Source organism: Mustela nigripes, chromosome 1, assembly GCF_022355385.1.
Source record: "Mustela nigripes isolate SB6536 chromosome 1, MUSNIG.SB6536, whole genome shotgun sequence".
In the NCBI taxonomy this organism is placed as follows: domain Eukaryota; kingdom Metazoa; phylum Chordata; class Mammalia; order Carnivora; family Mustelidae; genus Mustela; species Mustela nigripes.
In genome coordinates, this window is record NC_081557.1 from 198,693,366 (window position 1) to 198,708,604 (window position 15,239).

General features: G+C 34.8%; 1 protein-coding gene across 2 annotated transcripts in view; it reads left to right on the forward strand.

Moving 5' to 3' along the window:
* NAA15 (N-alpha-acetyltransferase 15, NatA auxiliary subunit) overlaps positions 1–15,239 on the forward strand; it is an 84,331-nt gene that overhangs the window by 58,204 nt on the left and 10,888 nt on the right. For both annotated transcript variants that reach the window (XM_059378501.1, XM_059378509.1), the window contains exons 15-17: positions 7,658–7,851; positions 12,351–12,459; positions 14,596–14,694. In XM_059378501.1, coding sequence (XP_059234484.1) covers positions 7,658–7,851; positions 12,351–12,459; positions 14,596–14,694 — 402 coding nt within the window. The remainder of the gene's footprint in view (positions 1–7,657; positions 7,852–12,350; positions 12,460–14,595; positions 14,695–15,239) is intronic.

Below are 15,239 nucleotides of genomic sequence, written 5' to 3' on the forward strand. Positions count from 1 at the left end.
GCCTAATGATTTATCATTAGGCCAATTTTTAAAGTGCTGTTTTTATGCCATGATGCCAGAATATATCGTCTTCCTTAGATAATTATTTGGGAAGGGATCTCAGAATAACAATGATACAGGCATGTACAAGGAAAATGTGTGTCAGATTTTATTATTCAATCCTGAGCTTATTTTTCTTCTGAAGTTACTGTTGGTTGTTTTCTGTTTCCTTCTTCCTGTTAAAGACCTTTGGATTCCTTTTGTTAATTTTTATTAAAATTTAAAATCATAAATTGAAACCCTTGTATAGATTTCACTTGACCCTCTATCTGTTGTTGTTTCTTTAACTAGAAAGCAAATGCCAGTAAGAATCTACAGAACAATTTGCAGTTGAAGCTGAGAGCTGTGATCCTGTGGCTTCTTTTGTTTACCTCTCTGTTTGCTCCTCTTGCCTTTCTCCTCTTCTTCAAATTATACAAATGATAACCCAATTAATTCTAGTTAGACAAAGTTAAAACAATTCAGAAATACAACTAGCAAGTGTGAAAATCCCCTTTTACTATTCTTTTTACCCATAGATAATCTTTCAAAAGTTATCCCTATAAAAGGTTCAGTTGCTTTTGTACAAATTTACATATTTGTTTTTATGTGTATGTAAACTCCAAACACATATTTCAGGGCAGTTCTTTGAGTTTTTGGTTTTCATTTTTTTTTTTAAATTTTAATCCCATAAATGAGTGATGTTCTCTCCAGTATTTTACAACTTAGACTTGTTTTTTCATAGTGTTGCTCCGTATCTGCACATAACCTATTACAGTCATCAGTCATTTATTTTTTAAAAAAACTTTTTTTTTTTTTAAATTTTTATGATTATTTATTTGACAGAGCACAGGTAGGCAGAGAGGCAGGCAGAGAGGGCGGGGGAAGCAGGCTCCCTGCCGAAGCAGAGAGCCTGATGCATGACTCGATCCCAGGATCCTGGGATAATGACCTGAGCCAAAGGCAGCAGCCTAACCCACTGAGCTACCCAGGCGCCCCATTTTAAAGGCTATGTAGGAACCTATGTGGGGTTTTTTTCCCCCTCACCATTACAGAGCTATAATAAATGTCCTTGTACATCATTTTGTACTTGTTTATTTAGCATGGATTGTTAGAAGTGAACATTACTGGGTTAGAGTATGAGAATTTGAAATAGTGTCAAATTGCCTTCTGTAAAAGATTCATCAGTTTTTATTATCACAGACACTGTGTTGAGCTTATCTTTTACTTTTTTGCTAACACAAAAAATTACCATCCTTTACATTTTCACTATTTTGGGGAAAATACCTGATTCATAATTCCTAGATTATTTAAAGATTTATTTATTTATTTTTAGAAAGAGGACGTATGTGGACACGCTTGTCTGGGGGTGGGGCAGAGGGAGAGAAAGTCCTAAGCAGACTCTGTGCTGAGTGTGGAGCCTGACACAGGCTCAGTCTCACAACCCCAAAATCATGACCCAAGCTGAAATCAAGATTCAGACACTCAACTGGCTGTGCCAGTTAATTCCTAGATTTTTAAGAATGGAACATCTCTATATATTTTCATGTGGCCTTTGGCTTTCTTGTGTAAATTGCCTGTTCATGCCTTTTTCCCATTTTATTTTTCAACTTGGTTTGTAGAAGTTCTGTGCATGTTCGGGACTTTGGTCCTTGTTTATGTATTGTAGAAATTTTCTTCCTGTTTTACTTCAGTCTTAACTTTATGGTGGGTATCTTTTATTATGGAAAAGTATTTTTATGAGACAAAATTTCTTTAGTCTTTTGTGACTTCTTAAGTCTTCCATAGAAAGGCTTTTTTACTTCAGAATTTAAAATATATTTTAGAAGGTATTTATCTTCTGTGTTTCCTTACAGTATTCTGTTATGTTTACAATCATCTGTAGTTAGTATTTTAAAAGATTTATTTATTTATTTTGAGAGGGTGGGGGAGGGGTAGAGAGGGAGAGGGAGAATCCCTAGCAGACATGGGACTCCATCCTGTGACCCTGAGATCATAAACCCAGCTAAAACCAAGAGTTGGATGGTCATCTGACTGTACCACCCAGGTACCCCTCATCTGGAGTTAATTGTTAACATAATGATGTGAAGTAGAAGGTAGCTTATTACCCCCAAATAGACTGCTGCCTCCTCATCAGTATTTATTGGTACGTTGTAATATTCCCCACTGCCTGGCTCCTCATCAGTATTTATTGGTACGTTGTAATATTCCCCACTGCCTGGCTCAGTCAGTGGATCATGCAACTCTTAATCTCTGGGTTTTGAGTTTGAGCCCCACATTGGATAGATTATATATATTTTTAAATTTTTAAAAATAACAAATGCCACCTTTATCATGAACTAAACTGTGAAACACAACGTAGTGGGTTATAGATGTCTGGTTCTAACATGCATCAGAGTTGCTTGTAAAGATATTAAACTGTGGTGTTGACATCAGTATATAAGATTCTATTATGATCTCTTTGTCTCTTCTTAAAAAAATCTAATACTATGTCTTTAGAATTTTCTTGCTTTTATATCAACTTTCTTTTACATTTGAACTATAGAATTAGCTTGTCAGAAAGTTTCTTTTGGAGTTTTTAATTTGAATTGCATTTAAGATACAGATTACCATTTGGGGTAGGGATATCTTAAATAATATCGCATCTTTGCATACTAGAATGCATTGTATCTCCTATTTGTGTTTTAGTGTAATTGTCATATAACTTTGGTGAATTTACTGTTAGCATTATCTCTACATGTCTTTTTTTTTCCATTACAGTATTCTAAATGAATATTGTTGTAGTTTTTCTTGGTATACTTATTGAACTCTGATATTAAGCTTAATAGTTTTTTCAGTTGATTTTTAAATAATTTTTTATGTAAGCTATTAATCTATAAACACTGGTAGTTTTCTTTTCAGTATTTATACCTCTCTTTTTCATGCCTTATCGCATTGGTGAAGGTTGCTAAAAGTGCTAATTAATGGAAGCAGTAGTATGCTTGCTGCTTTTTTTAACTTTAGACTTAATATTTCTATGGTCTGCCATAATGCCTGCTATTTGTAGTAAATATCTGGTAGTTATCCTTTATTTGGTTGAGAAGTTGTGGTGTTTTTATCTATTTTCAGTAAACTTAGAATCTTAGTCATGTGGCCAGATTTCTTTTATTTTGCCTTATGTGAATGTTGATTTGGCTGTATAGAGTAGTTTAGATTTGGGTGTTATTTGCTATGTATACACTTATGTATGCATACACATACACATAATTTTTTTTTCAAAATATTGCAATATTCCAGCATAGTAGAATTCTCCTCTGGCTCCTCCTAAGTGAAAATTCTGAGCCTTTATTTTGTACACACAAGTAGTAGGTAATTCATGTAAAGTTGAGACACTGTGCTTATCCAGATAACTAGTGCTACATTAAGTGAAACAGGATTTGAACTCTTAGTTTCTGATGTGGTTATTCCTTTCTCTGTTTTTGTGTGGGAACTCTGTTATTATGAGTTAGGTGAGTCCTTTCAAGGCAGTGGTAGATAACACAGAATAAGATCACAGAATAGCCAGTGGGCCAGATCCATACTGCAGTTTGATGTGATAAATAAAGTTTTATTGGGACTTAACTTACGTTTATGTATTATTTATGGCTAATTTTGTGCTACAACAACTGTGTTTAATTGCATCAGAGACCCGTGGCTTACAGAGCTGAAAATATTTAGTATCTGGCCCATTACAGAAAAAGATTATTGACTCCTGGTATAACATAGTGGAAAGAAAGAACCCAGACTTTGGAGTCAGAGTGAAGTGGATTTAAATCCTTGTTCTACCTTTTATTATTAATCTTGAGTTAATATTTTTCCTCTGATACCTCAGTTTTCTCATACATAAAATAATATTATACTATAATCCATGAGATTATTGAGGATATTAAGTAAAATGTATGCATGGTGTCTGCTATATAGTAAGGATGCAAGTGGTAGCAGTTATTTTACAAGTCATTAAAAGGTCAGAATTCTTGTGGTTATTTATTTGTAAATGTCTTATATTTCCAGAATGTAATTTTTGGTCCTTGTTTGAAATTTTCTTTTTTAGTAGTAAGGGCTTCTTTACTAAGAAAAAGAGAAACAGGTATGTATTTATTTTTGATGGTTGTTGTCTATTGACACATAATAAATTTCCCTAAATTTAGCAGCTTAGAACAACTATTTTCATAGTTCAGGAATTTAGAAGTATCTGGGTTGTTCCAGCTCAGGGTCTCTTATAAAGCTGTAGTTAAGTTGTTGATGGGGCGGTGTAGGGGCGCACCTTGGTGGCTTAGTTGGATAAGTGTCTCTGCCCCTTTGGGTCAGGTCATAATACCACATCCTGGGATTGAGCCCCACATTGGGCTCAATAAATAAAATATAATAAATAAATAAATAAAATAAAATAAATAAAATAAATAAATAAAATATTTAAAAAGAAAAAGGTTAACTGGGGCTAGAAGATCCATTTCCCAGATGGCTTTCTCGCATGGCTTTTGGCAGGTGACCTTAATATTGTTAGTCTCTCTAGAGGGTTTCTTCAGTTCCACGAGACATAGTAGCTAGCCATGAAGGCAAGGAAGGAGCCACAACACTTTTAACATTCTGTTCTCTTGACATAACACCCCATCACTTCCTACATGTTCTGTTTGGTGGAAGTGAGTCACCAAGTATAACTTATATTTGAGTGGGAGAAGAATCAGACAATTTGTAGACATATTTTTAACTTCCATGTTCTACATTCTGGGCACAAATTATTTACATTATTCTTTTATCCTTTTTTTTTTAAGATTTTATTTGTTGGAGAGAGAGAGAGAGAGCAGGAGCAGGGAATCCAATGCGATACTTGATCCCAGGATTCTGGGCTCATGATCTGAGCCAAACGCAGACACTTAACTGACTGAGCCACCCAGGCGCCCTATTTATATTATTCTTACATGCAGATTACACTTGCCCCTTCTGAGGCCTTCAAAAGTCTCATTCCATTACAACATTAACTTGGAGTCTAGTTAGTTATGTATGTATATGAGGTACTGGTGCTGATGTGATTTCTTGAATATGGTTCTTTAGTATAGCTGGTATAGCTCTTCAAGTGTAGTTCTTGATATGAAATCCTGTGCCGGGGCTCCTTGCTCATTCTCTTAAATAAGTAAATAAAATCTTAAAAAAATCCTGTGCCAAGTACATGTCCAGTATAAATTGATTGCAAAGGAATATTCTTGGTCAAAAGTGGGTGGTGAAGGGGAAATGGAAGGTATACAGGAGTTACTGGTTCTGTCAGTTCTCAAGTCCAGTTGAGGATAGCAGTTCTTTGATGAGGGCTCACGATGTAGTACTAATTCTCTAATGGTTTCTCGTTCTAGGCTCTGGCTTTTTGGTTCCACCTTCTGCATTTTCTTTCCTGTTCTTAAAAGTTAGCATTTGTGGGGTCCCTGGCCAGCTCACTTGGAAGAGCTTGCAACTCTTGATCCTGGTGTGGGGGTGCAAGTCCCATGTTGGGTGTAGTGTGATTACTAAAATTAATTTTTTTTTTAAAGTTAGCATTTGTTTGCAACTGAGTAGTTTTTCAGTCTGCTTCCAAAATTTGCGAGTCTTTTATACTATCTCTATTCCTTTTAGTCCAGATTTGCTGTTTCTGCCCATAGAATTCTCTTAAGAATTTTATAGTTTTTTTGTGAATTTTATTGGAAGCCACATGCACAAATATCATTGTCTGCCTTGAGTTTTTGCTGAGAGGACAGCACCCTTGAGTGTCTTAGAAGCTCTGTTGTTTGAAAGGATCAGTGAATCATACCCTTAAAGTTTTTAAGAGAAAAGAGCCTTTTGGGTGACCGGTAGCTGAGACATCATCTTTTGAGTTTCAAAGGATTTTAAAGCCAAACTCTGCTTTCCTCATTGACATATTTTCTTGGCAGTTCTCTGAATTTGACCTTTGCTTAGGAGCCATTTCCAAAGAGGTTGAGAATTTTGAACACTGTCAAGTCCTTCTTCCATTTGTTTCTTTCTCTTGCATTTTAATTACAAGCTTCAAGAGGAATTAGGTGCTGCCTGAACAACCTTTTTTTTCCCCCTTTTTTTTTTTCAGTTTGGAAATCCCTCTAGCTAGATCACTCAGTTCATTTGATACATTTTATGATGTTACTAAATACATGTTATTAAATTTTCTGCCTCTGTGTGAGTATGACATGTTTCACTTACAGCCTCTTCAAAATCCAGACTTTTGAGCTTCATTAATTCTTTTTTCCATGTCTTCCCACCTTTTGCTGTGCTCTGGAACCACAGTCAGTTCTACATTTTAGGTTTTTATTGCAGCAGCACCCCATTTCCAGGTACCAAAATTTGCCTTGGTTATCTATTGCTGCCTAACAGATTGCTTACACAGAGCTTTAAATAGCAAACATTTATTATCTCAGAGTTACTGTGGGCCAGGAATTCAGAAGTCACTTAGCTTAGCTGTAGGATTTTGAAAGATGTGGGTTCTCTCAGGAGATTGAAGCCAAAATGGCAGCCAAAGACTTCTGAAGGGTTGATTTTAGTAGGAAAATCTGCTTTCAAGATGGCTTACTTTAATGGCTGGAGGCCTTTTTTGGCCACACGTGTCCTTCCATAAGGTTGTCTGTGTATCTTCACAACATGGCAATTGGGTTTCTTCTGAGTGGTCCAAGAGAAAGCAAGGAGGAATCCACTGTGCTTTTATGTTCTGATCTTGGATGTCATACAGTTTGATTTCTAGCATATTCCATTTGTTGGAAGTGAGTTAAGTATAGCCTACAATTAAGGGAAGGGGAAATAGGTTCCATCTTTTGAAGGAAAGAGTTTATGGGCATATTTGAAAATCACCACTGTGATGGTATACTCTAGAATGACCTTATTCATTTCTCACTAAGTATTACCCAAATAAATACCAGTTGTACACGTAACTTTCATATTTATTGCTTGAAGACTATAGATTTTTTTTACTTTATTATCTAATATTTGTGATTTTCAGTCTTTCTTTTGAGACATTCCATAGTTTGTACCACACAAGCTATTGTTAATTTTCAGTGTCGAGCTTTTGATTTATCATATAGTTATTTATTATTCCATGAACAAATATTTGAATATTTTCTGTATATTCTGCTAGTATTCTGGTAGGCCCTGAGAATACAAAATTTATGAGTAAGATAGGGTCTCTTCACCAATTCGCAGTCTAAAAGAGAAGCACATGTATAAATGAAGTATTGTGACAAGCAAATATATATGTCATAGTAGCAGCAGTTGAGTATAGAGAATGAATAACTCACAAGGTTAGAGAGGCATGACTAAGAAAAAGTGTAGTCTAAGGCCATAGAAATATGAAACAGCTTGTTAGATTTCTAGAACTGCAAGAGTAAGATTGCTGGGGGAACTTTTATGCTTTTATGTTTTGCTATGATTGCGACACCAGGTCTCCACCTGGTTTCAGAACATTTTTTTGAAGGGATCATCACAGTGTTCTCTAGCCATTTTGGAACCATTAAATGGCAAGGTACACATAGGCACATGAACTTGTATAACATGTCATATTTTGTCTGGGAGTTTTAATGAGAATGTTAAATTAGTGATTGATCATTACTAACCTGATTAATATGCTTTTCATTAATTAACGTATTGCCTATAGCAAACATGTCTGACAAAGAGCTGAAGAAGCTACGGAATAAACAAAGAAGAGCTCAAAAGAAAGCCCAGATAGAAGAAGAGAAAAAAAATGCAGAAAAAGAAAAGCAGCAGAGAAATCAGAAAAAGAAAAAGGATGATGATGATGAGGAAATTGGAGGTCCGAAAGAAGAGCTTATCCCTGAGAAACTAGCCAAGGTACTTAATAATAGTGTTGAGCACAATTGAGTGAAATTTTGTGACCAGCTATTGTCATTTTATACTGTCTTATTTAACTAATTTGATTATAGATTTTAGAGTGAAAAATCATTTTAATTTTTTGTCTATTTTCTTTCTCTTTCTTTCCCTCTCCCTCTGCCTCTCCTTCCCCTTCTTCCCCTCCCTCCCTCCCTTCCTTCCTTCCTTCCTTCCTTCCTTTGTCTTTCTGTCTGTTTGTCTTTCTGTCTTCCTATCTGTCTTTTTTTCTTTCTTGGAATAATGATCCTGATCCAGAGTAATCTAGTATGGTATAGTGGAAGGTTTGGGTTTTTGAGTCATTCTGATCTGGGTCCACATAATCAGCACTTATACTTCACTGTGTGTCTTGGACACTTTGTCTAACCTCTCTGATGATATTCTCTTGTATAAAATGGGACTAGGAAAAAATCCCTACTAGGCAGGGATGTTAGGATTAAAGGAACTTTATGTGCAAAGAATGAAGCATCTGTTAAAAGTGGTAACATGCAACTTTTTATATCTGGACCAAATTGAGCTTATCTCTCACCAGTGTGTCAGTTTACGGTATTTCTTTATTGGACTTTGTGATTTGAACCTAATCTCTCTAAAAGCCCCTAAATATCTTCCCCCACGCCAAAAATCATGTCTGCCGTTATTAACTGTTAAGCTGAAACCAAGGTATTCATTGTCAGATAAGCCATTTTGATTAGTAACATATCCATGCAGTTTTCTTCTGGCCCTTGGTGTTGGGCTACTCCATGTCAAAATAATTGCATAGTTTATTATGTTAAAGCAGTGAATACAGTATGCACATTAGTAATTAAAAAGTCAAAATCAACTGCCTTATAACTAAGAAAAATTATAATACCTAATAAGTAGAGTTGAAAAATAGTTTTAGGATCAAATCAGAGCAGATGGACGATAATATCTCAAAGCAGTATTGCTAAGAACCATAGAAAAATCTGGCTTGGATTTCAAAGGATATATTGACATCTTTTCACAAGTAAATGTATAACTTCTAGGAACAAAGATACTACCTTTTTATTGTTGAGAGTTTATTGGAAGAATATACAGAATAGTGAGGAAACACAGAAAATTGACCTTTTAGGCCTCATGGAGAATTATACAGTTATTCAGGGGTAATATCAGCTTTAAGAGCTTTCCATCTTTATGCTTCAGCTTTCTTTATTACTACCACTTTTACCACTGTCACTGACTGTGTGCCACCACCATTTTTTCTACATGCTTTCTTTGTAGCCCATAATTTTTCCTAATGACTTTTCTTTGTAACACTTCATATCTTCCATTATACTTCTTAAAGAGAGGATCTATTTGGATTGCTTAGTCACTGTCTAATAAAGGTTACTTACCCCCACAGAGCAGAATTTTTATACCAAGCCTCCTTATAGACTATTGACCTTGTGTCCACTGTATCATAGCTGCTTTTGGGCCAGATACCAAGTTATAGTCTAATTATTTATAGCTAGAGATTTTATAGTCTCAGAAGAAAATAATCCCTATAGAAATTGCTTTATTTGGAAAGAGCCCAGTGAAAGGTACCAGTTTCATAGGCTGCCATTTAATATATACTATTCTTGCCTGTTAGGCATATGGCACACTTCTCTTCCTAAGATAACTACCTCCAGGATGCCCCCTTCTAATAGCATCCACACTTACTTATATCCCTAGTGTGGTGGCAGTGCTAGATTACACCAAGCCATCATAGTAAGGTTTGGCATTGTAAGCTGTTTAAAAAGCTGCTTGCCAAATCTAGATTTACAGTGTCTCGATTCCGATTTTTTGTGATCCTATATTTTATCATTATTAATGTTATATCATTATTATTGTTATATCATTCTTAGTGTTAATAATGGTATATTTAGTGTCACCAGTTCAGGATTTTATATATGTAATATAAAATAAAAGCATTATTAAGTTAGCAGTAATTCCACTTAAAGAAAAAAAGAAAATAGGAAGAGGTTTAGTGAGTTTTAATATTCAGTTAGCTGAGTATAAACCAGAAATCTTTGTTTCTCCAACTTACCATGAGGCAGTAGTTGGTATTTATGAGTTCCCTCATGTACCACCAATGCTATGTTCCTCCTTGCCTTCAGGTAGTATTCATCTCAGCTGGATTATTTTTTCCCTTCTGTGCACACATGACATTTCTCCTCATCAGTGTATTCTTATTATTCTGTCTGAATGGGGTTTAACAGTTCTAAACTTTCTGTTGCTACTCTGGGAGTATAGGGAGATGTATTCCTATACAACATATTGTAATACAGATTAGACTTCACATCAGTTTATAAATTTAAAAATCACGTATGAGCAAAACTGCCCTTGTGGATCTCTTACATTGCCCATCAACACAATGCAGTTCCAGTCTGTATCTCTTCCAACTTAGGTAAATTCAGATCTTCACGACTATCTAAGTTTGAGAGACAAAAATGAGTATGCATAATTCTGGCAATTTTCATCCAGTACTCCACTCAGTGAACACAGGACCCTAGCTGAGTTTGAGACCAAGGAATTATGACTACCATTTGTTTAGTCCATGTCAGTTCCTGTGTGCCTCTCCCAGTGTGAACATTTTGCTATATTGAGTTTCATTTTGGTACTTAATAGGGTTGTCGTGCACAGAATGCAAAGTTGTGAGAGAGGGAGAGAGAGATTTATTTCTATGCATCTTGTCTTTACAGCTTTAGGGACTTGATGGTACTTTTTTCTTTCTTTCTTTCTTTCTTTCTTTCTTTCTTTCTTTCTTTCTTTTTTTTTTAATCTTAAACACTGATTGTAGAACTCAACCCTGTTGATAGGCTTTTGTATATATAACTTCATATTTCATTATGTATATATGAATATAGAATGTAGGTAGCTTTATTATGGTTATGTACATAACCATATGTGCATGGTTTTGTCAGACAAAATGATAAAAATCTTACCTATACAAGGCACACAGAAACATGGGGACAATAGGTCCAGATTTTTTTGTAGTGGCATATGTTGTTCTTTATTAGGATTGCAGGCAAAATTTCTCTTTTCTTTTTCTAAGCTTAAATACTTAGATTTCAGTAAGTATAATGCTCATATTGACTTAGCTTCCTTATATTCTTTGTTTCCATTTTGTGACAGCAGTCATATCTCCCTGGTAGTAAATTACCCTAGTCATTATAGTGATCCTCATTTCAGTCTGTGCTCTGGAAGTCTTAAAAAACTTGATACAGCTCCATTACAATTTCAGTTTTCAGTTCTTTACCTTTCCCTGGTAGACCTTTCTCCTCTGTATACCACAAATCCCAAATCAGTAGAACATAAAATTGTGGAAATAAGAAGCAAAATATCTACAAATGTATGAGAAAGGCACACTTAGGAGGTCTCCTCTCTCCCTGCTGTCTCTTGGTATCCACAGCTAGTAGACTGACAGTGCCATATAGTGATTTCTTGTTTAGAGCATGTGTCCTTCAGAATAATGCCAGCTGCCTACATGCTAGTATAAAGTAAAACTCCTAGACATCACTTTTTTGCCTGCGGTGTTTTTTATTTCTTTGTTTGTTTTTAATGCTGTGAAATAATTTCCTTAGCCAGAATCTGTGTTGGTAAAACCACAATTACCATATTGGTAGAGGCATGTGGGATTGTTATGGCAAATACAAATTCCACCAAGGATAAATCTTATTACCTCTGTGATGAGACAAGGCAAATACAGGCATGGATATTCAGTACCTTTCTGATAAATATGGTATTCTCCAGCCCCATCCCAGTCTACAGAGATGAATTTTGTCTTAGATACTCAGTCTAGGAGTGTAACAGTAACACAATTATGTAGTAAGTATTTCCTGTCCAGGAATTATTACAGGTATATAATTAATATGACATCTACATAATTAATAAAGGATGACAGAGACAGTTCAGTAAACATAAATCTTCTTAAATGCTATCTCACCATTAGTATGGCATTGGAATAAATATGAATTCTATAGAATTTGTATGAGAACAAAGCAAGATAGAATGGTTATTTTACTGCCTTTAATAGCTTGATCATACCTCACTTTGAATTTAAAAAGAATGTTGACTCATTCTGTAATATTCTCTATCTCTCTCTCTCTCGACCCCTCTGCATCCTATTTAATATTTCTCCTCTGTCCTCCCCCCATCCTACCCCTTGGCTACCTTACCTGTTCATCTCACTGTCTTTCTTTGCCTGGTTCTGTTTTATCTTTCTTTTTACTTGTTGGATAGTTTCTATCCAGACATAATATATATATATGGTTAAAAACCTGTGAAGAGTTGTAGAGTTCAAATTCCCCTTCCTTTAGATTATGGGAAGTTAAAATATGACAGTATTTCTGGGTAATGGGTAAGTGATTTTTACCAAAAAGAAAACACCCAGAAAGTGAAGTGTTTTTAATAGAATAAAGTCACATCCTTTTCCCCCTCCCCCATCTTGCTTCCATTTGTATAATATCTTTTATTTTTGTTAGGTTGAAACTCCATTGGAAGAAGCTATTAAATTTTTAACACCGTTGAAGAACTTGGTGAAGAACAAGATAGAAACGCATCTTTTTGCCTTTGAGATTTACTTTAGGAAAGGTAGGCAATTAGGGTATAGTGGCCCTGACAAAATTGATCACTGTATTTCTTAGATATAGTCACCCAAATCCAGTGTTCTCACCACCATAGGGTTTTCCCAATGTAGCATCTCACAGAAATGCCTGTTACATGTGTACGATATTGTGAGTCTCCTAGGACATTAAAATCAATAATAGATATACATACATAACTAAGATTAAGGTCAGATACAGTAGTTACTATGTATAGGTGTGGATAAAATTAGTTAATGATACTGAGCTTTGATTAGTGCTTGATACAGAGGGAGCACTGAATAAATGTTGGTTATTATTAACTATTGTTAGAAGATGTGGTGCTTGAGGTGTATCTTGAAAAATGGATATTTCTAAAAGAAGATGCATGGAAAGGAAGAAGATCCATTAAGAAAACACAAATATGCTTAAATAATGTTGAGGTTGTCTATTGTCCGAGTCAGGTAAAAGATAATGGAACCTCTTGGTTGTCTTGCTTAGAATGCCTAGACTATATATAGATACTAAGACTTTGTGGTATTGAATTGCTATAATCCAGGTAGTTCATTTAAAAAAAAAAAAGAAAAAGTATATCATTAAGATGACACATCCTGAAGAGAAGAGCAATTGGTTAGTAAGATCTGACAGAAGGTTTTTGCTCCAAGCAGTGTAACTGTTCTAAAAGAGATTGAATAAAATGGTACCTCTATAGAGTTTCCATTAAAAAATCAAGTTTATCCAAAGTAATTAATAGTAATGTTGGGTAAAGGTTGCTATATAGCATTGCTTGGAAATAGGACACAAAACTATAGTTTGGTTTTAATTTTTATTAAGATATTTACATGGGGATGTAAGATAGAGAAAGGGCCAGGAAGAAATAGATAAAAAAAAAACAAACAGGTGGTCTTTTGATGGATTTGAGTGATTACAGTGGTTTCCATTATATTTCTGTTTTCCAAAATGATTGTGTTGTAATTTGGAAAAGAAATTTAATAAATAGTCCAGTAATTTTAGGAACTTCTAAAGAAAAGTTAATGCAACTCCCCTTTTTCTTTTTCTTTCTTTCTTTTCTTTATTTAGAGAGTGCATGGGAGCTATGTGGGGGTTGGGGGGAGAGGGGGAGAGAGAATCTTAAGCAGGCTCCATGCATGGAGGAACCCAGTGCAGGGCTTGATCTCATGATTCTGAGATCATGACCTGAGCCAAAATCAAGAGTCAGACCTGTAATCTACTGAGCCACCCATGTGCCGCAATACAACAAATGTTCTTAAACAGAATCCTGAAGTATAAAAAAGCTGTTCTTAAAGTGGGGAAGGGCAGTCTGAATTCCTTACAATTGGCTTCTTGATTGTGTTCTAACCTCTGAAGGGCTCTTCAGCATTTGGAATTCACTGTAGTTGTGTGATAGGCAGTATTTTTAGCTTTCTGAGTGTTGGAGTAAGGGAAAAAGAAATGTCAGAGGAGCCTGGAGTTTTGAATTTTGTTATTTGGAGAATGGTACCAAATCGGGAAGTCTTAACAAAGAAGTGGTTTTTAGATGGGACTTGGAAGTGCAGTGGAGTAATCAGGTGAAATTTCCATTCAACAGATGGAAACACTACTGAAGCTTGGGAAACATGGGGGTGTGTAGGGATAGTGTAGAAAGATATGAGAAATCACTGAAAACATTACCTTGGTGCATATTGTATCTTTTGAGGAGGAAGCAAAACCAGGGATTGATTAGGAGAAGACACCAAATTAGGAGGGAAACCATTTCATATGAATGTCACAAAACCCAAGAAAAGAGCTAGTCTGAAGTATCAGTAATGAAGTTTTATAAGTAGTGCAGAAAATCCATTTACTTCTATTAAATTAGGAGGTTAAGAAACGGCTTAAGTTTTGTTTATATGGCATTAGTTCAAATATTATTGAATGTTATCTAAATTTTTTGTACTTCATAAAACATTTTTTTCTTAATGAATATTGTGTGGAAAATATTAGCTAATGTTCTAATCTGAGGAAATCATTTGCTTCAATCATGTTGCAGTTCACATATGATTGACTGTAAATTAGTTTCTCTATTTGTAATTCTCTAAATTAATCCTCCAAAGGAGCGCAGCTTATTTTATCAAATGATCAAAATATATTTTACTTTTTCTTTTTATAGAAAAGTTTCTTTTGATGCTACAATCAGTAAAGAGGGCATTTGCTATTGATTCTAGTCATCCCTGGCTTCATGAGTGTATGATTCGACTCTTTAGTACTGGTATGTTTTTGTTTTACATTATTTAAGTATTTGATTACAGTAGTGGATAGTGACTGTATAAGTGATCTATTTAACTTTGTCATAAACTCAGTCATTTTAAAGCTGATGGATTTTAAATTAGCTAAGGGGAAAAGCAGGATTCTTTTCTTTGTGATGAAGGTCTTTATTTTAAGGCTAGAAATGTTACATGATTTTGATATAGAATTGTTCAGTCCAAATATTTGAGAATAACCTTTGTTCCTGTTTCTAAAAAGTTACATGTAAGTTGAAACTTTGAAACATACTCATTGTGTAAAGTTTTTTAATAAATCATTCTAAAATTGAAAAATCTCGTTGAAATTGACTAGCTACCTCCTTGCATATCTGTCTTTAGAATTCCTGGAGTCATAAAATTTTTGTTACTAAATATAGATTTAAAAGAACTTTAAGGCAGTCACTGCTTTTCAAATATTTTCATAGTAAGATCCATTACTTTTAATATGAAGTAGAACTAAAGAATTTGAGAATGTAAAAGGTAGAATTTTATGCTAATTATTTTTCATTTT